The sequence below is a fragment of the Coturnix japonica genome, chromosome 1 (genome assembly GCF_054131305.1).
Source record: "Coturnix japonica strain WE chromosome 1, WE-NBRP24, whole genome shotgun sequence".
In the NCBI taxonomy this organism is placed as follows: domain Eukaryota; kingdom Metazoa; phylum Chordata; class Aves; order Galliformes; family Phasianidae; genus Coturnix; species Coturnix japonica.
Genome location: NC_140663.1, coordinates 158886264 through 158907099, shown reverse-complemented (window position 1 = coordinate 158907099; position 20836 = coordinate 158886264). Strand labels below are relative to the sequence as shown.

At 42.5% G+C, this 20836-nt stretch overlaps 3 protein-coding genes across 21 annotated transcripts in view; 1 reads left to right on the top strand and 2 right to left on the bottom strand.

Moving 5' to 3' along the window:
- The window catches only part of BRCA2 (BRCA2 DNA repair associated), a 32670-nt gene extending 22186 nt beyond the window's left edge, over nucleotides 1–10484 (top strand). For 2 of the 7 annotated variants that reach the window (XM_015852023.3, XM_015852024.2), the window contains exons 17-27: nucleotides 2298–2468; nucleotides 2751–3102; nucleotides 3789–3944; nucleotides 4181–4325; nucleotides 5323–5444; nucleotides 6146–6347; nucleotides 6538–6704; nucleotides 6780–6915; nucleotides 7138–7394; nucleotides 8098–8250; nucleotides 9701–10484. In XM_015852023.3, the coding sequence (XP_015707509.2) occupies nucleotides 2298–2468; nucleotides 2751–3102; nucleotides 3789–3944; nucleotides 4181–4325; nucleotides 5323–5444; nucleotides 6146–6347; nucleotides 6538–6704; nucleotides 6780–6915; nucleotides 7138–7394; nucleotides 8098–8250; nucleotides 9701–10390 (2551 nt within the window). In that variant the 3' untranslated portion in view covers nucleotides 10391–10484. Of the gene's footprint in view, nucleotides 1–2297; nucleotides 2469–2750; nucleotides 3103–3788; nucleotides 3945–4180; nucleotides 4326–5308; nucleotides 5445–6145; nucleotides 6348–6537; nucleotides 6705–6779; nucleotides 6916–7137; nucleotides 7395–8097; nucleotides 8251–9700 lie in introns of those variants that run through there. The other 5 variants (XR_014942151.1, XR_014942153.1, XR_014942150.1 and 2 more) reach the window with 4 other exon arrangements.
- Nucleotides 7240–18094, bottom strand: N4BP2L1 (NEDD4 binding protein 2 like 1). 4 transcript variants are annotated; one of them, XM_085536284.1, is made up of 5 exons: nucleotides 17929–18094; nucleotides 14279–14403; nucleotides 13595–13683; nucleotides 13121–13197; nucleotides 7240–7376 (listed from the first exon to the last, which is right to left on the bottom strand). In XM_085536284.1, the coding sequence occupies exons 1-5, from the start codon at nucleotides 18060–18062 to the stop codon at nucleotides 7358–7360; spliced, it is 444 nt and encodes a 147-aa protein (XP_085392410.1). In that variant the 5' UTR covers nucleotides 18063–18094; the 3' UTR covers nucleotides 7240–7357. The 4 variants fall into 4 exon arrangements, with proteins under 4 accessions (XP_085392410.1, XP_015707515.2, XP_085392411.1 ...); XM_015852029.3 differs by lacking the exon at nucleotides 7240–7376 and adding an exon at nucleotides 10717–12294; XM_085536285.1 differs by lacking the exons at nucleotides 7240–7376; nucleotides 13595–13683 and adding an exon at nucleotides 10717–12294.
- Nucleotides 18095–18344: 250 nt separating this feature from the next.
- Nucleotides 18345–20836, bottom strand: part of LOC107308263 (NEDD4 binding protein 2 like 2) — a 34873-nt gene continuing 32381 nt past the window's right edge. For 7 of the 10 annotated variants that reach the window (XM_085536272.1, XM_085536279.1, XM_085536275.1 and 4 more), the window contains 2 exons: nucleotides 20424–20629; nucleotides 18345–18522 (listed from right to left, as the gene is read on the bottom strand). In XM_085536272.1, coding sequence (XP_085392398.1) covers nucleotides 20475–20629 — 155 coding nt within the window. In that variant the 3' untranslated portion in view covers nucleotides 18345–18522; nucleotides 20424–20474. Of the gene's footprint in view, nucleotides 18683–20423; nucleotides 20630–20836 lie in introns of all 10 variants that reach the window. The other 3 variants (XM_085536274.1, XM_085536280.1, XM_085536273.1) reach the window with 2 other exon arrangements.

Genomic DNA, 20836 nt, shown 5'->3' with positions numbered 1-20836 from the left:
TTGTCCAGGTGAACCCTAATCTGGACACAGTACTTCAGATGTAGTCTGTCAAGTGCCAAAAAGAGGCAAAGGATGACTCCCTTTTTGGCTTCACTCTTAATAGCCCAGAACTTTGGTCACATTTCTTTGCTGCAAGGACATTTGCTGCCTCCTGGTCATCATGTCATCCAGGTTCCTAGATCTTTTTGTGCAAAGCTTTCTTTACTAGGAGAGTGGTTAGGTCCTGGAACAGGCTGCCCAGGGAGGCTGTGGATGCCCCGTCCTTGGAGGTGTTCAAGGCCAGATGGATCAGGCCCTGGGCAACCTGATCTAGCAAATGTGTATGTTTGGTGGCCCTGCCAGGCAGGGGGGTTGGAACTTCATGATCATTGACATCCCTTCCAACCCAAGTCATTCTGTGATTCTGTGAAAGCTGTCTCCTAGAGTCAGCATTGCTCTGTTAGTGTTGCATGGGATTATTCCATTGCAGATGCAAGACTTTGCTCTTGTTGAATTTCATTAAATCCCCATAAGGCAAACCTAATCCACCTACAGTTCCATTTTGCATCCTGTGGCATTACCACAACCTCTCTGATCCCTTGACAGCTGTGGAGCATGTAGCTACACACATTGAAGTAATCACCTGGAGGCAGAGTATGCAGAACTTGACTTAACTTGTGGCTTGTGTTTCCTCCTCATTTGGCAAGTGTTCTGCTATTAGCAGTACAGTCCCAAATTCAGCATTTCTCCCCAGTGGTGTCATGACTGTTGAGTGTTTGGTAGATGTACCTTGCTAGGTATGTGCCAAAGCATTTATGCTAAATGGATATTATGCTACATATTACCACATATTATGCTAAATGGACTGCCTGGGATGGTCATCTGTGTGCAGTTAGTGCAGAACTTCCCACCCATATGTCAGTGTTCCAGATCTGCATGCATTTTAGAAAGCATTATGGTTCTTCTCTCATGTGAAACTGCTATTTTTAGGCCAACAAGCAACACCAATGTGAAAATAATTAGGAGATGTGAGATTTTGGTTGTATTTTCAAGAAGCAGTAGAACTCTGGGAACAATGCACCCAACTCTGCATCACTGTTCTTGCAATCAGTGTATGGTCATGTTGGAGGTAATCTTGATCATTTTTGCACTATTTTCTTGTGAATGGGAAAGATATTAAAGCAATTGCACAAATCAAGTTATTATTAGATACACTAAAACTTTAAGCAATCCAACTCCTTATTCCAGAGGAAGCTTGTCTTTTCCACAAGTGCTCCTGATTCTGTACTCAGGCCATCTAATACCAGGCTTTCCCCACATTCCTTCTTCAGAAACAGAGAAGAGAATCCACCAACATACTGCTTACTGCAGAACAGCTAAAGCATTTTTGATGGTACCTGCTCTGGGTGTCAGTGTAGATCTGACCCTGGAGCAAGCAATTAGCAGAGGCTGTTCCACAAGCACTGCTTTCAGTTCCTGTATCTTTTCTGGGTTTGCTCTATGTTAAAATGTATAGTTGAGAATAAATATCCACTGGTTGGTCAGCTGTATCAGTCTCTTTATTGTGTTAAACATATTAACTGGACCTCCATCAACTTCCTTATGCCTTCATTTAGTCATAAGCATTTAAAATCTTAATCTTGGACTGAATTCTGTCTTCAATTCTTGAATTGCATCATTCTTTATAGAAATTAGGGTATATCTCCTAAGGCTTAAGACTACCCATCTCTCTTCCTACTCGATAATTAATTTGATGGTTATACCTACTCCTTAACTTTCTGTATATTCACCTACTAAATTGCTTCTTTTCCTCATCCAAATGCAATACCATTCCTTAACATCTTGAGCCTTTCTGCCAAGTTGGAAGTTCACTTTTTAGCTGGACTGTGATCAGTCTAATGGCTTATTTGAATTGCTTGTCTAATTCCTTCTCCTTCAATGAAATGAATTTCCTACTGACTGGCAGAGTTGGAAAATACAGTTTTCCAAGGTGTAGAGCACACCTCTGTCCTTCTGTGCTATGAGCATAACTGTAGGAATGAGAGAGGGCCTGCCCCTGGAGCTATTGCTGGGCTCCAGGGTCTGTTTCAAGAATGCATGCAAGTATATACATGCATGCTGCCAAAGCTTATAAGGGCAAAACTTCAATGTTTAGACAATAACCACACCAAGCTATGGAATGTAACTTTCTTGTTTGCTCTGTAATAAACATTCCTTTGTTAATATTACCTATGTGCATGTTCTCAATACAGTGCCAGTGAAAAACAGGCAAAAATTACAATGGATTTCAGATGAATTTGTTAACTGTTTATCTGCAGGGCTCTCTGTGATACTCCTGGTGTGGATCCCAAGCTAATAACAGAGGCCTGGGTTTACAATCACTATAGGTGGATTGTATGGAAACTGGCAGCCATGGAAGTGTCTTTTCCACACAAATTTGCTAACAGATGTTTGACGCCAGAAACGGTGCTGTTGCAGTTGAAGTATAGGTAAGTGTGTAGAAATATATCTGGAGCTGTAATTTGGAAAATGTGTGCTTTATAGCTCATGATATTTTATAATCTCTACGTTGCATTTTGTATTTATCAGAATGTTTGAACTGTTGAATTTATATGTGTTTGTATTAGAAGTAATAGTGTGTGTTCTCTGAGAATGTTTAGATAACTTCCATTTTTCTTTGGTGGCACTTAATCATGTGGATTAAATAACAGTTTGCAACAATTCCTTTTATGATTTTTCCTATGTTAATGTCACGGATCCTTTTTTTGTAGGTATGACTTGGAAATCGATAAAAGTAAACGATCAGCAATCAAAAAAATAACAGAGAGAGATGATGCAGCAGGTAAAACACTTGTGCTGTGTATTTCTAAGATCCTATCACTAAACACCGCTGTGTCTCCTAGTAATAGTAATAGCAATACGGAATGTGAAAAAGCAGCAGCAATAATTGAAGTTACTGATGGCTGGTATGGGATCAGAGCTCTTCTGGATCCACCTCTCAAAGCTTTCTTACATAGAAGAAGGCTGACTGTTGGTCAGAAGATCATAGTGCATGGAGCAGAACTTATTGGCTCTCCAAATGGATGTACGCCACTGGAAGCCCCAGATTCCCTTATGCTAAAGGTAAACCAAAATATTAGTTCAGCTTGATTGGATGTGCCTGAAGGATGTAATAATTGCTATTTTCTTGAGCCACGCTGTAAACTGGATGGGCTTTTGTAAACATAAAAGCTTTTGTCTGGATTTTATTAACCCGGTTTGTAAGACACAAGGTAGTTAACACAGACTAATCAATAGAGTTGGAAGGGAAGTTAATAGAATCAAATCAGTAGTATGCAAGTACTTTTTTTTGTATGTTATATAATATGCTGTTAAGTTTTGCTGCATGTTTTGTCAGTTCCAGCTTCGAAAAATATTTATCCATCATAAATAATGTGTAAGGTTGAGGGAGAACGGGAGGTGAAAACAGTTTGTGGGAGGGTGGGCTTAGATAGGAAGGACTTTGCTTGTTTGAGGATCATTAAAATGCTGTGTGAAGCTGCAGCATAAAAATATTGCTTCTCTGATATAAGGCAATGGCATATATCAGAAGTGTTTGTTTCCTAGATAATTAGAACTCATTTGATTTTTAGTACTTGTTTAGAATTAGTTTTTCAATGCAAAAAGAAGTCCTGAAATTAAAATCCAGTATGTTCAAATGTAAAAATGAGAGAGGCCAGTGTAAAAATAGTCATTAACTTAGTTGTCTTAAGCTGGAATTCCTTTTGACCCCTCCTTGTCAGTTCATCATTCAGCATTTAATGTTTCAGATTGCAGCAAACAGCACGCGATGCGCACGGTGGTACACAAAGCTGGGATTTCACCGAGACCCCAGACCTTTCCCTTTGCCTCTGTCGTCACTTTACAGTGAGGGTGGCGCAGTGGGCTGCATTGATGTGGTTATCCAAAGAACTTATCCTATGCAGGTACGGTACAAGTATTTTATGAATCTGACAGGTTCTATTAGATCTGTGTTATCTAATGGCTGGTTGCTATGTCAATTGGTAACTACTTGCTTTTTAGTTTTAGGGTTAAAATAATTAAAATTATTATTTTAATATTATTATTAAAATTTTAAAATTTTAAATTATTATTTTATTATTATTATTAAAATTATTAAAAAACCAAATAAATGTTTTTTGTTTGAAATTTTGTATTTCAGTGGATGGAAAAGACATCAGCTGGCACATATGTGTTTCGTAACAGCCGAGCTGAAGAAAGGGAAGCTGCCAAGCATGCAGAAGATCAGCAAAAGAAGCTGGAAGCTCTGTTTGCAAAAATTCAAGCAGAATTTGAAAAGCATGAAGGTAAAGCTTTTGTTATTTCAAAATATATATTAAGAACACGTCAACATTTTGGATGTTTACAAATGAGTTTCAAGAAAATGTGCCTCCAACCTTCAAAAAAGGATGGAAAGAAGTTCTTGGACAACTAACTACATGCCAGTCAACCTGACGGTGATCCCTGAGGTTTTGGAAGAACTGATTTTGAAAACCATTTCCAGCCACATGAAGGGCAAGGAAGCAATTGGAAATAGTCAGCAGGGATTCACCAATAGGTAGTCATGTCTGACCAACCTGATAACCTTCTATGATGAAATGACTGGCTTAGTAGAGAAGCAGGGAGCAGTACATATTGTCTGCCTCAATTTCAGGAAGGCTTGTGACACTATTGCTATTAAGAATCTCCTAGAGAATCTGATGAAGTATTAGGGGTGAGCAGATAGTGTGTAGCAGCCAGGCCCAGAAAGTAGTGATGAGTGACATGAAGTCTAGTTGGAGGTCAGTTAACTAGCCATGTAGTTGTTGACACAAGCCAGCAGTGTGCCCTAGTGGCAAATAAAGGCTAACAGTATCCTCAGCTGCATTAGGAGTGCTGACCAAGGCATGTGATGCTCCCTTTTACTCAGAACTAGTGAGGCCACACTAGATTTAGATCGCACAGCTCCATGAATCTGTGAATCTTCTATACTGAAGGAAATCATCGAAGTTGAATCATAACAGATGGCTTAATTGAGACTATAATGGTTAATATAAAGAAGATAAGTTGGCTTTTAGCTGGCGTCCATGATACACAACCATAGAATCAGAGTGATTAGGGTTGGAAGGGGACCTCTAAGATCACCTGGTTCCAACCCCTCTTCGATAGACCAGGTTGCTCAGGCAATCAATCTGTCCCTACATTGAAGTATTTTGTGGTTTTATTCTTGCAATGCCTACATGCTATCATGCTTCCTATGCAATTTTCCTTCTCTTTTGAAGTGTGCTGGTTGTTGTATTCAGCGTAACAGATTTTTTTCAACAGAGAGAAATTGCAGAAGAACACCAAGATCGTGCATTGTCACAAGGCAGCAAATCCACAATTTGCAAGATGGTGCAGAACTTTATGAAGCAATTCAGAATGCACCTGATCCCAGTTATATGGAGGTAACTGTGCAGCCCTACCTGGCTAATTTTGAAACACTTGTGGAATAATTTCCTATATAGTAGTATTTCCTGCTAAAATCAACCATTAAATGACTATCTATTTTAGTCACCTTCTGAAGTTTTCTGCAGTATGCTTAGTAAGAAGTAAACGAAGATTTACTGAAAAATTTGAAAAACATTTTAATGAAGCCTAGTTAAAACAGATGAATAATATTATAGATTGCAAAAATTAAATGCATGCTTTTGCAAGTCAATGTCCTTGAGGTCTAAACTGTGACTTAATTGGATAAGATGTTTTGTATACCTGTGGTGATAGTACCTGGATCTTGAACAGTAACACTCCCATTGATTTCAGCATCAATTCACTGTGTTAGCTCACAGATAGCAGCCTGCTGGGAGGTGTGACTTTTCTTCTTACACAACTTCTTTGCAAGATGACTTATTTGTTATTGAGCAGGCAGGTGTGCCTGTTGTATAAATTGGTTTATGTGTTTTAAGCAAGCTTCTCACTAATTATCACATAACAACAGTATATAATGTAATGCAAAGACAACTGAGCGTCAGACGAGTACCAGTCAAGACTGGTGACCCCAGTTGTGTTAACATACAGCATTTACATTCCTAGTAGTGTCTCAGTTGGGTTTTCTTGATTACCTTAAAAAAAAAACAAAGGCACTGAATAAATTTTCTCTTGGTCACAGGGATATCTCAGTGAAGAGCAGTTAAAAGCTCTAAATGCTCACAAGCAGCTGATGAACGATAAAAAGCAAGCTCGGATACAGGAAGAATTCAAGAAGGCTCTAGAGTCTGCAGAACAGGAAAAACATGGTTGTTCTAAAAGGGATGTGTCAGCTGTGTGGAAATTATTAGTGGTAGACTATAGAAAGCAAGAAAAACTTAAAGGTAAGTACTTAGAAAATTATAAGTAAGTCTTATTTATACTCTATCTGTACAGGGTAACTGGCCAACATAGCAGGCAGACTTGAAGTTTCCTCACAGTGTTCTAGCTTGCATGTTGCAGCTTCCAGTTTTATTTTGTTTAAAAACCTTTATATTAATATTGCACACCTAAATCCTAACCTGATGTTATTAGGGGTGATCCTGAGTATCTGGCGTCCGCTGCTAGAGGTGTGTTCACTGCTGAAGGAAGGCGGTCGGTACAGAATCTACCAGCTGTCAACATCACAGTCCAAAGGAAGATCAGACTCGACTAACGTACAGTTATCAGCAACAAAGAAAACTCACTATCTACAACTACCAGTAAGTGCTTTAGCTGCATAAATGTGAGTCATTAAAAAGCATCGTGGTCTGTATAACAGTATAAGGTTTTTTCAGGTCTCACAGAAGATGCTGCTGCAGATTTTCTTTCCAAGAAAGGCTCTAAAATTCACCAGCTTGTTGGATCCTTCTTATCAGCCACCATGTGGTGAAGTTGATGTAGTTGGAGTTGTAATATCCATTAGCAGAACAGGTATGTTGTGGACCAAATATGTTGACATTGAATAAGCACTAGATTTTCATATTGAAATAATCAAAACTATCCTGGTGTTATACCTGCATCTCAATTCTGTTAAAACCCGGTAAGATAACCCATCACCCTAATATGCGGGCAGGTAATTGTTTTCCTACAGAAAATAATGCCTTCATTTATTTGCTCAGAAAGAATTGAATTCTATTTTTTTCTTACTTTCAGGATTCTCTAACATGGTTTATTTATCTGATGAAAACTATAATCTTGTGTCAGTAAAAATCCGGGCAGATCTCAGGCACTTTGCTATCGAAGATATCATTGTCCGCTGTTCGTTCATTGCTGCAAGCAACCTTCAGTGGCAGTCTGAATTTAGATCAGAAATTCCTGTGCTGTTGGCTGGAGATCTCTCTGCATTCTCAGCCAGCCCAAAGGAGAACCATCTTCAAGAGAAGTTTAATGAACTGCGGAAGATGATAGAGGTAAGCCTTCAGATTTTTAGTTGAGTGATTAATTCTAGCTATTGCAGTGTTACGCTCATTACCAAGAAGTCTGTCAGTACTAATAGAACTCAAGTAGTGCACGTAGTGTTGAATTAGAGGGGATTTTGTTGGTGTAGATGTTAATGCACTTTTCCTGGAGGGCTCTCTATATCATGTATTGAATATCTTAACTGGTTTCATCCCCCTTTCTTCCCCCAGCTCAGTGCCACCACCTTAAGCATGTATTGCAGAATCTTCTCTGGCCAGCAAACCCATTTCACTTGTCCACAAGGAACCTGTCATGGACCATTGGACTCTTGCCTTTTTACAGTTGAAATTTACTGTTTTGCTTAGTCGAACGCATTCAGTATCAACCAAAGAGCTGTTGATTTTCTTTAATTACTCTTAATTTCAAATTTAGCTGTTTTAAATACAACATCTTGGTCGTGCATTCTCACTTTTTATTGCACAAAAAACAATTTTAAATACAAAAGTTTATAGTTCTTGTAAGTAGTAAAAAAGTAAGGTGTATTTTCTTCCATGGAAAGTGCAGCAGACTTCTGAGTTGTTGACTGGATGTACAGTAAACTTCTGGTGGGGGTATAGCAAGAAAACAAAGCAAAACTATTTAGTATGTGAGCATGGAATGTTTAGATTATTTTAGAACCAGCTGTTATGCACTGTAATATGTTCTGCTTTATAGAACGTGGACTCCTTTTGCTCTGATGCAGAAAGGAAATTGATGAATTTGCTACAAAGAAATGGCTCACTTACACCCATTTTACCTAAGAGATGTGGTCTGGAATGCTTTTCTCCTGCTTGCAACTCAGGCCCTTATGGAGAGGATAAAAGCTCGGTAAGCTACTCGCAGTTAGTCTTGGTTTTATACTGCTATGATGAGCAGTAAGGATCTAAGCAGATTTTATACTGATGCTCTCTACTCTCAGTCTGCCCCACAGGGTCTCTTCAGGGCAATGCAAGCAGATGCAGTCAAACCCTCATGTGGGTTAGGATTGTTACTCAGAAAGAAATCCCTAGACTAGTCTTCCTACAGGCAATATATGGAAAATACCCTTCATGACCTGTGTTTCAACAGCATACTTTAAGCACTCTGAATTTTATATGAGGAAAATGAGTCCTCCTTTCCCTGTGGATGATTCATTAATTCCTCAGTCCTATTGTGAAGATTATCTGACATATCTCTGCCAGAGTGGTCAGGTGCTGGAATGGGCTGCCCAGGGAGGTGGTGCAGTCACCAACCCTGGAGGTGTTCAAGAAACATTGAGATGATGTACTGATGGACATGGTTTAGTGGGAAATATTGGTGGTAGGTGGATGATTGGAATAGATGATCCTAGAGGTCTTTTCCAACCTCTGTGATTCAGTGATTCTATGACAGACATCACTGGGAGGAAAATTCTTGATCTGTAAATCTTTCTTCCACATGTGCCCTTGTTCAGAGAACTTCCCTGTCTTTTCTTCTAGATATTACTCACTGTTTCATAGATTTGAGAGGGAAGAGGTATCATCTTGCAAATGTTTGCACTTTACAGCAGCACTACCAAAAACTGAGTAAAACAGCACTTTTAGCTTCTCTCAGAGCTGCTGGAGATGGGTTGTTCCTCGTGGGCAGTACTGAGTGCAGTCAGAAGAAAGGTATTTCCTCCCACTAGTTGTGGGGGAGGCGGAAACACAATGATAAAAGGTCAATAAATGAGGACTAAATAAGTATGTAAGGCATCGTTTTCCAGGACAGAGAGAGTGCTAATATTTGATGCTGAAGGTTTAGTGGTATACATCAATTTGATAAATACAGTAGCCAAACTGAAACAAGTGAGCATTTAATGTGTTCTTCAATGATTTGCTATGTAATAGCTATCTGCTGTGTGCTATTATCTCCATGGTTTTAGTCTGTGCTTCTAACCCTTTTTCCTTCAAACTTTTTTGTTCATTCTTCCTTATTTATAACCCTTTGAGGATATTTCCAGTGCAGAAGACTCAGTTAACTCAATTTTATAGTGACCGCTTTGAATTCTTACCATCTGGCACAGCAAAATTCCTCTCCTTTAGCTTTGATCTCAGACACAGCGTAAATGTGTTGTCCTAGTGTGCATGCAAATGAACTTATTAACTATCAATGCTTGAAATAAAACATTGGTCACTCTCAGAGGTCATCAAACCAAAGGTAACCTGGATATGAATTATACAGCCTTGTTTATATCCATTTTTTTCCCTGTCGTGTGGAAGTAATTGAGGAAGATAATGGGGTTTTTTATATTCAACATAAAACTTCTCTTTTTAACTAGATCTCTTCCAAAATTGAAGTGAAGCATCCGAGCCCCTTGTCAGCGAGCACACCAAATACAAAGCTGTTCCCACAAGGCTCAGCAATAACGCCTTCATCTGCTGTAAGTAATGAGAACCATCCCAGAAACAACAAAAAGAGAAAAGCAATGGACTTCCTCAGTTGCATACCTGCCCCCCCACCACTGACACCGATCTGCTCCATCATTTCTCCATCTGTAAAAAAGGCATTTCAGCCTCCGCGAAGTTTGGGCTTGCAGCATAGCAAGTTATCAAAAGAAACAGACCCCAATGCTGGTTGTGTCACCCCCAATAGAAAACTGAGAGAAGCTGTCCAGCTTCCTGATACTGACCTGGTTGCTGATGAAGAACTTGCAATGATTAATACACAAGCGCTCATAAATACTGTACTAGAAGAAAAGAAGATGGACTGTGTAAATGAAGGCAATGCAAGGGCTGCTAACTTATCTGGTGACACAAGAGCTACTAAGTTATCTGGTGATACGAAGGTTTCTGATTTATCTGGTGACCTTTCATCCAAAAGCAGTTACAGATCTGCTAAGGAAGCAAACAGTTCATTGAGCAGCAGTTGTGAAGGAGCTGATGATCTCCAGAAGCACACACAGGAACCCGAGGGTTCCTTATCAATCCGCAGGGTGCTGCAGAGGCGCAAATCCCGCAAATGCTACTAGGTGCACATGTACAGTACTGTGTATATTTCAAATTTAAGTGCTTTTACTTTGTACATTAAATCCTGGTTGTAATAAAGTTACGTTACAAAATTCACAGGATGGCATTTCATCTGCAAAGCAGATGATTTGGAGTCGAATAATTGTACATTTCTGGCACAAAGATGTAGCATACAATAGCATCGCTGCGGCTGAAGGTTTTATAACCCATTACTTTGATTCTGATGTATTCTTAAATTACAGTAGTGCCTTTGGTTCAGGTTTTGTTATCCTCAGTAGCATTAGTGGTTGTTTGGCGTAACACAGGGCAAAAATAACAGTTCTCCAAGTTTATTGTAACCAATTACAGCAGTTTTATTCTCAAATATTCCTCTGTAATTCTGGCATAGTTCTGTGCCTTTTTCCTTAAAACTATCTTCATAGTTCTTAAAAAGGTCTTAGAAAGCAGCTGTAGTGATAAAAGTTTGATCCATAACAGAATGACATACAAAGGTATTAATAATAGATAGAGTCCTACAGGCAGCCTTGCTCTTACACAGGCATCGTGTTCCTTTACACCTTATGCTTCTCTGACCATGAACTGCCAGATGAATCATAGCTACCCCTGTTTCTTAATGTCCAGGGTGAGCTGCCTTCATTCCCTACTGCAGAGCAGCCTGCTTGCTCCCATCGTGTTCTATTACTACTGACTGATGTCCTGTGCCTGCTTTGAAAAGCTACCATCTAAAAAAAACTAAAGCTGAGTTTTAGCATCTCAGTTCGTGAGGCTTCTTGATAAACACATATCAGTAGGGTTTAAAAATACAGCTCAAACTCTTGCAGGGTGGCTGCTTCTCCTCATTCAGCCACTTCATAGTGGAAGGAGGTAATTTCTCCCTTAGAAACACTTCTCCCCTCCACTCTCCCTCCCGGCCCTTTCTTAAGTTGTTATTTAGTGTCAGGTACTTGATAGCTTCGCGCAACAGTTATTTAGAGCTGCTTCTGTAATGCTGTTCCTTCTCAAAGTTAGGGAGCGCTCACCTAACGCTTGTGTTCCTTCAGGATTGCTGCTTCTGGCAGTCCAACTCCTGGCAGGATTAAAGGCATGGTTTGGTGTGTTGAAGCTTTTCTCCTTGGTGCTGGAAATGCTGTTTGGGTGTGTTAGAGCTAAGGTAAGAACAGCAGAGCTCCAGACACCACACGTGTAGATGCAGAAGATCAAATCTTGCTACAGTATCTTAGAGCTTGTACCTCTCTTAAAGCTAGAAGCAATGCTCCAGACAAGGAGTGGGAAGATGCATAAAATCATAGAGTAGTAAAATAGCAGGAGCTGACCACTGCACAGAGAAGGAATTGGCCATGTGGTCTGTAGGAATCCAGGAATGTTTGGTGTTATCTGTAAGTGAAAGAGCGATGAAGGAAAAACAGATGTGAGGCTCAGCCAGCAATAAGCATTTTGCCACGAGCACGAATGGATTTCAGCAAAGGAAGAGACAAGAGGTCGTATATAAGGGACAGTGGTCTGAGATCACTCCGATTGGAGTTGCCGTCTAATGGCTTCAGAATTAAAAGCCTCATTAAGAAAAGTAGTAGAAAAATAGAAGTATAAAATAGTTTAGGAATAAAAATAATGTAAAACTAGAGATTTATACCCTGATAATCCCTGATAATAGAAGCACACACAGAACAGTGCACCCCTTCAGTAAAACACCGGGTTGTTTCTATGTGCCATGCGAGGCCTCCTGCTTGAGAAGGCTGCAGGGGGGTGGGCACAGGCGGCCAGGCCATAGGCTGCGTTTGGTCCAGGGGGGCTCCGGTCTTCCCTGCTTGGTTTTTCAGAGTGAAGAACGCTGTGGAAGGTAACGTAGTGCTCATATTCTTCTTTCATCTGTTGTATCTTTTGTCGAGGGACATCGTGGATGTTTTTTCTGTAGTCAACGTGAACAAAGAACACATTACGAGTTATCTTAAACTTGCTGTGAGTTCCTGCTGCGTTCAGGCTGTTGGTCCTTCTGCTTGGTGACCTATTTCTATGCTTTTATTTCCTTCTGTGTTACTTTCTGAACTGTAATTCACTGCTACCTACTTCTCAAAGGCACTTTAAAGACTGCTAAAAGAAACAGAGCCCACGTATTTCTGTGGGCAGCCAGGACATAAGAAGATAGATAAATGCTTTGAAATGCGACCCAGTAAGAACTATGTAGAAGACCTGTATGTTACTTTATGTGACCGTTGCTGGGGTTGCCAACAGCTTGCTAGCCTTGGGATGAACTTTCCAACATCTGGAGAGAGTCCAGGTGCTGACTTGCAGCTGTTGCCTTGTCTGGGTGCATGACCTAGAAAAGTCCTACCTGCTGTGGCTCAGAAGTGATGGGCAGGCAGTGCTGCTGGCTGCTCCATGGAGAGCAAGAGAAAAATAAGGAACTGGCATGAGAAAGGCAGTGGAATGTGCTGCTTATGGTGGAGAAGCTATCCATGGTGCTGCCATGGCAGGTTTATAATTGAAGGCTGAGAAGGAGGGGAGCAGCTCAGACATGCAGGGCAGTTGGGATGGATCACAAATGGTCTTTGCAAAGCCTGCCAGGGATATCTGCTGTCTACAAACTCTGAGGAGCCACATTTTTACCATGTAGCTGTAAAGAGCCCAATTTACAACTGCTGTCATTTACCGGGTTACATTTTAGGGCTCATGAAGAGGCCGAGTGTTGACCTTCCTTAGAGGACATAAGTGGAAGCAAAGAGAAAAAGATGTACCTCGTCAGTTCTCGAACATTGAACTTCCATGGTGTATCTGGTTCCCGGAATATCACCTCATAGCTATTCTCACGTGCCTGAGGAAAGACACAGAATTGTAGGTCACCTTGATATATGTGTTAACTTTAGGAACTCTCTTGTTCAGCCAGTTTCAAATTGAACAGTTTGGAAACCATTATATCCATGTCACTGTTGACATCCTGATTCCAAGAAGTTACAGGGCAAGTTCAAAGACCCTTAAATCTTCAATAGTTATGTCTTCACTGAGTATGAACTTCCCTGAGCTGACTGGATAAAATAAGTCCCTACACGCCTTTTCCCCTGCCTCCACAATATAAATTATTAACTATAATTAGAGAACTGAGGAAAAATGGAACTAATTATTTTTAGCCTTGTTAAGAACTGTTTCACTTAAATCGCCTCCTTAATGTCACGGTTAAGCATATAAAGGCAAGAAATCGTAGCTTTCCCTACCATCATCACATATGGCTTCATTTCCCAAGCATGGATGTTGGTATTATCAATAATAACCGGGCTTTTCCCATTCTTCATGGCTTTGCGTGCTGCAATGTAACACATTAAGTAAAGCTCAAATGTATTAACAGCAGATGGAGTTAGGTTTTTTAGCCCTAGAGCACCCTTTCTTTGCCCACCCATGGCAATCAATGAGTGCAGAGCACAGCCACAAAAACATGCTGCGTTTTCTTTCTGAAATAGAAACCGTGGCGATTACACTCCCAAGCTGTCATTAAGTTTGCAGGTATTCCTTTTGGCTGCCATGAATTCCTTGTTAACCCACTCCCAGCTCAGGTCAGACACCTGAGAACATACAGTCTGTGCGATGCTGTGCATACAGCTGTGCTGAGCGGCTGCACTGCTCTATTTGCATGTCACCTGCTGCTCCCAAACTTCAGCACTGCTATCATCTATTGGATATCTCTCCTTCCTAAAACCCAACCTACCATCACCAACGTTCACTCATCATAAATCCCAATTACTAATGCTGCAAAGAACTCAGAAGAGGCGAATGCTTTCTTAACCAGGAGCTTCAGTCTACGGCACTACTCTGATATCTTCTCCGGGTACTAAACTTAAAGACACACTACAAAGAGAAAAACTATGCTGGGAAAAAAGAAGCACTTCAGTCAACTGAGTCACCTCTCTTTTGGTTCCATTTGTGTGCATCCTCGAGGAAGTCGGGGTCAAATTCATATACACCATTTCTAGAGAAGAAATCATCAGTACTAAGAACTACAGCACTGGGATAGTCACATCTCAGCTGTCTGAAAAGAAAGAGAAGGAAAGAAGGATTAGTGTTTGCAAACAGACGCCTTGCATGGAGAGCAGAAACCAGGAGCCACGGGAGTGCTCTGCCAATCTGCACAGTGCTTCAGATTGAAGATCCCAGGTAAAAGAGCTCTGGAAGTGATGTATGGGTAGATGGACGCATCGGAGGAAAGGAATGGATCCTAAAGGGTGTTTGATTTCCTTAATTCAGCAGAGCAATCTGCAGTGCGCTACCAACGTGAGTCTTTAATTGTAGTAATAATTCCATTTTCTGTGTTGTCTGAGAAGATACAAATGTACAACAAAGAAATAACAGCTAATCCCGCAGAAGTTGGTCTCAAAAGGTGATTTGATGACTGGACTTCCATTAGAGAGAGATCTTTGAGGATAACTGAGAGGAACAGCTTGTCATTTAGTGAGGATGATACACTGTACCATCAGCTGTGGCTGATGAAGGAGCTCCCTGTGGTCGGTGGCAGAGGGCAGTGTCCCTCCTTACACTGGCATGTGTCCCACCGTGGTGCCATGGAGCCGTGGGCTCCCTGTGTGGTGGCTCACACTCTTCTGCAAGTCCTTATGGAGCATAAAGCCATCCTGATGCACAACTGGGCTTCCATTTCTGGTGCATCCATGTGCTGAACTGTTTATTTTTTCAGACGATGGAGCGTTGGGAGGGAGGGAATCCCTGTGAGAAGCCAGGCGAGTCCCCAGCACACCCTCACTGCTCACCATCTCCTCAGGGCCCAGAAGCTGGTGGAAATAAAGCAAGGCCAGTCCAGGAGCCTCGTGACTGCGACATGCACAGCGCCACTCTGCTATCTCACACTGCATGCAGTCCCTGTGACTCAGCTCAGCTCTTCGATGCATCCCCGCGAGCTACAAAACAACTATTTCTCAATGTCTTATCTGGCTGAGCAAAGGCAGGGAAAAGGTCCCTCTGGGTAATCAGCAAAAAACAGACACCCAGGCAGGAATGGCTTAATTCTGTCATCTCCAGCTCTGCTCAAACCATTTGCTTACCAAATTCACCCTAATCTGCCTGCCAGCAGTAATGCTTCACTGGGATTGCACAGTGCTTTAGTGGAATAAAAGTCAGCTGCTGACTTTGTTCCACCCGCGCTGTAACTTCCATCAATTTCTGACTAATTAATCTCATTTTGGGGTAGTGGCTGCCACCGAGCAGGCTGATGGCTGGTTGATGGCTGGTTGATGGCCAGTGCCCGTGCTGCAGCCCCTCCATTACATCCCGGTTAGCAGCTACATGTGCTCCTCTTCTGGCACTGCGTTAATCACCCAACTACTGCTGCACAAACAGATTAACAAAAGTCAAATACTTAAACTTGGGAGAAGTTTTCACAATCACCCATAACATGAGTGGAGAAAGAAAGCCCCAGCTGCATTTCATAGGCTGGTGTGATTTTCTATCAGAAGTTTAGGAAGTAAATGAATGTCCAACATTCATCCTGCTGAGGAGATGATTGGATGGAACCTTTTGAGCGTTCATTAAAACTAACAGCACTGTGCATTAGACAGCTGAAAAGGCAGAGCCTCAAGATGCAATCACCTCCTTCCAAGATAACACTGATATCGTAACGTTTATTTATTGAGTCATTTAGGTTTGAAAAGAGCTCTAAGATCATTCAAGACAGGCCTGGACGCCTACCTGTGTGACGTGGTGTAGGAAGCCTGCTTTGGCAGGGGGGTTGGACTCGATGATCTCTAGAGGTCCCTTCCAACCCCTACAATTCTGTGATTCTGTGATCATCAAGTCCAACCACTAACCTGGCACTGCCAAGTCTACCACCAAACCACGTTCCTAAGCACCACATCCACACGTCTCTCAGATACCTCCAGGGATGGTGGTTTTTTAGCTACTCACCTGGGCAGCCTGAGTCTATTGTGGAGGCAGATGACAGCTTGCACGTGACTTGATTTTTGGAGATGTTTTGGAAAGCTGTGCCCACTGCTGCACCTCAGGTAAGTGTTTTCTTAGCGGTTGCCTTGGTTTGATTATAAAACATCTTCACCAGCAACCAAAATCCAGGCCAGAACGAGTCCCAACACCACGCCACCTTCTCTGAGCTGCAGAGTGAGTTGGATGGGGAAACTGTTTCCACAAAGACCCTGTAACCACATCTCACAGAGCTGTACCCAACCAACGCCAGGTGATGCTGGAAGGTGTGGGATTCACGTCATCAGCCTCAACTTGCTGCTGAAAAATGCTCCAGAGTAACAGAGTGTAAAGGGGCACTGCCAGAGCTTACCAGCGAGGGGAGGAATCTGCAGTGATAACATTCATGGTTTGTAACATTTCTGAGTGCTGTAAAGAAGCGCAGCTTACAACAGAAATTCTGGCTGATACGAATAATGAATGAATGGGGATCTGTGTGAAAGCAGCAGAAGAAACAGCAGAGCAAAGGTTACAACAAGTGCCTGTACTGATAACCAAACAGCGGCGAAGCTGGGAGACGTGTCCTTCACCCACACACCTCGAGGCCAGCGCCCTGCTGGGCACACAGCAGATGATTTGCCATGGGAAGCCTCTGCAACCACCTTCTGATTTCAGCCAGGCTGCGTGTGTATGTGTGCTCTGATGCACCTTTCCTCTCCTGCAGGATCATGCTCTGAGCTTGTTGTACAGGCTGCCCAGGGAGGTTGTGGATGCCCCGTCCTTGGAGGTGTTCAAGGCCAGGTTGGACGGGGCCCTGGGCAACCTGATCTAGTAAATGTGTATGTTTGGTGGCCCTGCCAGGCAGGGGGGTTGGAACTACATGATCCTTGAGGTCCCTTCCAACCCGGGTCATTCTGTGATTCTGTGTACTAATTTAGAATCATTTAGAATCACAGAATGGCCTGGGTTGAAAAGGACCACAATGATCACCCAGTTTCAACCCTCCTGCTATGTGCAGGGTCACCAACCACCAGCCCAGGCTGCTCAGAGCCACATCCAGCCTGGCCTTGAATGCCTCCAGGGATGGGGATTTTAATTTAATTTAATTTGAATTTAATTTTAGAAAGTTTTGCCTTTTAGAAACAAATCTCTGCTCAGACCATCACAGCAAACAATGTGGGATGTGGGGAAAGCAAATAGCAGCGTTTTCTTGGCACAGTCCTGTATCTAGATGGAGGTAATGGAGAGGTGCTGAGAGCAGTTCTCACCGCTGCCCTTTGAGCTGCGGTAACACACACTTAATAGGGGTCAGATGCGGAACAAGAATCTCAAGCGCTCATCTTACTCGGGACTAAAGCAACACTTATGATTTATTTTGCATATCACTCATTAATAATTAACCTTATATATTGACCAAAGAAAGAAAGAGAGTGAAAATAGATCCATTTATTTGCATTGGCTGAGAATATACCCCCAAATCGTTAAGGAAACGACCACAAGGAGCGCCCGCCCGCTGCTCTTCGGGGAGCAACAAACAGCGCGGCCCAACAGGGACCGGCCGGAGCCGGGACGCGACGTTTGCGGGTCCGGTGCGGCCTTAAAGCCCCGTGGAGCGGCCGATGCCCCTTACCTGGCCAACGTGCTCTTCCCGGAGCCCGGCAGGCCCCGCAGCAGCACCAGCGTTTTGCCGAAGCGTCTCGGGGAGCGGCGGGGCGGGGGCTGCAGGCTGAGCCCCCCCAGGGCGCGGAGCAGCTGCTCGTCCATCCGGCACCGCTCCTTGCACCGGGACCGGCCCCGAAGGAGGAGGAGGGAGCTGGAGAGGTCCGGGCCGGCCCCTCCCGGTCATAACAGCAGGCAGCGCTGCAGGGCGGAGCGGACGGAAAGCTAATACATGTGGCATACGGAAAGCTGTAATACGTGAGGGCCCCAAATGCTGCCACATACAAATGAGCTGAATATTCAAGCCTCCTTTGTGCTCATTAAGATGTACAAATACATTCCAACCGGCTTCAGCAAGACACCTTTTAACACACGTAACAACAAAAATCATCTCAATTGTGGCTTTTATTATGTGCATAAAGAAGCTGATGATGCTGGGGGAGGAAAATAGCTACAGATTCACACCAGCAATTGATACTGGTTTATTTCTTCCAGGTTGCTCCTTGCATTTAAAATCTTTGGTTGCAAATTGAAGCCTTTCCACTGTGGAATTAAAGCGAAGTTTCTGTAATGAAAGAAAGAAAAGATTTAGTTGAAATGTCACAATTGTGCAGGCTTTAATTGCGGCAGGTCTGACCTTCGGACTAAAGAGTTCACCTATCTGAGAGTCACAAAGCCTGTTTCTCTTTCATTTCATACTCGGCTGCCGGCACCTTTTGTAATAACTGAAAAGGAACAGAGAGAAATGCAGAAAATAGAAAATGCAGGGGGGAAAATCAAAAATGAAAGAAAAAAGGAAGAAAATCTGGATGTCAAAACTAGAGCCATAGCGAGGTGTTAGCAATCCCAAGGCTGAAAACACTCAAAAATAAGAAGAGTAACACAGTGGACACTTTATTATTATTATTATTATTTTTAATATCTATTTTCTATTTAATCTTCCTTCCCTCCCCCCTGCTCTTAGCATTTATTTCCCCCTGCTCTTATCATTTATTTATGAAGCTGAATGGCTTCACCCTAGAGCTGCAGAAGCACCGCATCCAGCATGGGGAGATGCCAGCAATAGCACAGTCAGGAGAGGAGGACTGATAACGTGTCATCAGGAGATTGGTCTCACCCAAACAACTGCCCCATGGGGCTGTACTGGAAGATATATTCCTGTAGGGAGTTACTGCTATACCTCAAACATGCCTTTATTTTGTAATAATAAATGCAGATAAATGCTTAAACTGCTACCAGCTTTGTCAGCTTGCTCTACAGTTCTATTAGCATCTGGTGATGGGGGTTCCTGGTCTAAGAAGAGCTTTTAGGCACTAAAATAATACCCTGTTTTCACTGATCTCAGCATTTCATTATCATTATTATTTTAAGTCAGGATCTCTTGCCTAATCTCCACAACAAATACTGATGTGCTGCCCACTCTGTTCTAAGGAGCTCTCAAAACTACTTGAGATTAACCCTCTGTTAACATAAACACTGTCCACTCTCATTTCAACAAAAACAGCCTGACGGAACAATACAGATACACAGTCATCTGACTAATAATTAAATAGCACTTGGCCAATATTGCTTAGAACCATAGAATCATTAAGGTTGGAAAAGACCACTAAGATCACACAGCCCAACCACCAGCCCATCCCCACGTCCCTCAGTGCTACACCCACACGGTTCCTGATCGCCTCCAGGGATGGTGACTGCACCACCTCCCTGGGCAGCCTGTACCACCACATCACTGCTCCTTCTGAGAAGAACTTCTACCCAATATCCAACCTGAACCTCTGGCACAACTTGATGCCGCTCCCTCTCATCCTACCACTGTTACATGGGAGGAGAGGCCAACTTCCACCTCACCGCAACCTCCCTTCAGGCAGCTGTAGCGAGTGATGAACTGAACACAGCACTTGAGATGTGGCCCCACCAAACCTGAGTGCAGAGGAATGACCTCCTCCCTGCTGCTGCTGGCTGCGCTATTGCTGATACAAGCCGGGATGCCATTTGTTCTTGGTCACCTGGGCACTCCCGAATGCTTACTCTCAACTGCTCAACAAATCAGGAATATAGCACGGAGGTGACATGAATCACACCAGCTCACCTCAGTAATTAAACTGGCAACAAAGTGCAGCTGCTAAGCATACTACACCATTGCTTTCACTGCACCAGGTAGAATCCAGATTCTGAGAGGGGAAAAAGAGGGGGACGTAACAACAAATTGCTGCTCACTCTTTCTCACTTAGGCTTAAAAACAAAATCAGACCAATCTAAGCCAACAACCCTCCACCTCACAAGAAAAAAATAAACCTCAAAACAAACAAATGAATGAAATTCACTCTCAATCCCTACCTGAAAAAAAGGAAAAGAAGTTAACTGGGTGATTCTTAATGCAGCTTAACAATCCTAACAACCCACGTTCTTCAGATACTTGGCCAAATCGAATACCAGAAATAGAACACAGGTGTGACCGATTACCTTCTCCTTCATGCAGGTTGATTTGTTTGTTATTTGAACCAAGATGTTCAGTCACAACTGATGGAGGACAGCGCCCAGGCAGCCGCTGCTGGCGCAGGTCGCGGTGTTCTCTGCCATCACCCCAGGAGATGTTTCTGGAAGCAGTTCAGAAGCGTCTTCGTTCTCGCGGTGACTTTCATTTAGATCTTCAGGGGTAACAACATCAGCTAAAAAATAAACAGATTGTAATCTGCAGCTAAAGATACTTGGTGTTATACATTTGTATCATGTCGGAATAGGCTGTTTCCACAGCAAGCTTTTATTTCATCAGAATGCTCATGGTTTTGTTTCCTAAATGGCCTCACAAATAAGCTAATCATCTCAGGTTTAAATTATATGGATACACATCTGTCTGTATATCTATCTGTATATCT

What these genes read in the sequence shown, in the direction of transcription:
- N4BP2L1 (XM_015852029.3), bottom strand. Translation starts at nt 18,062, where the DNA reads ATGGACGAGCAGCTGCTCCGCGCCCTGGGGGGGCTCAGCCTGCAGCCC. An exon ending in CAAATGGAACCAAAAGAGAG is followed by an intron (nt 13,684 to 14,278) that starts GTGACTCAGTTG and finishes GTTACATTGCAG; the next exon opens with CACGCAAAGCCATGAAGAAT. An exon ending in TGAAGCCATATGTGATGATG is followed by an intron (nt 13,198 to 13,594) that starts GTAGGGAAAGCT and finishes GTCTTTCCTCAG; the next exon opens with GCACGTGAGAATAGCTATGA.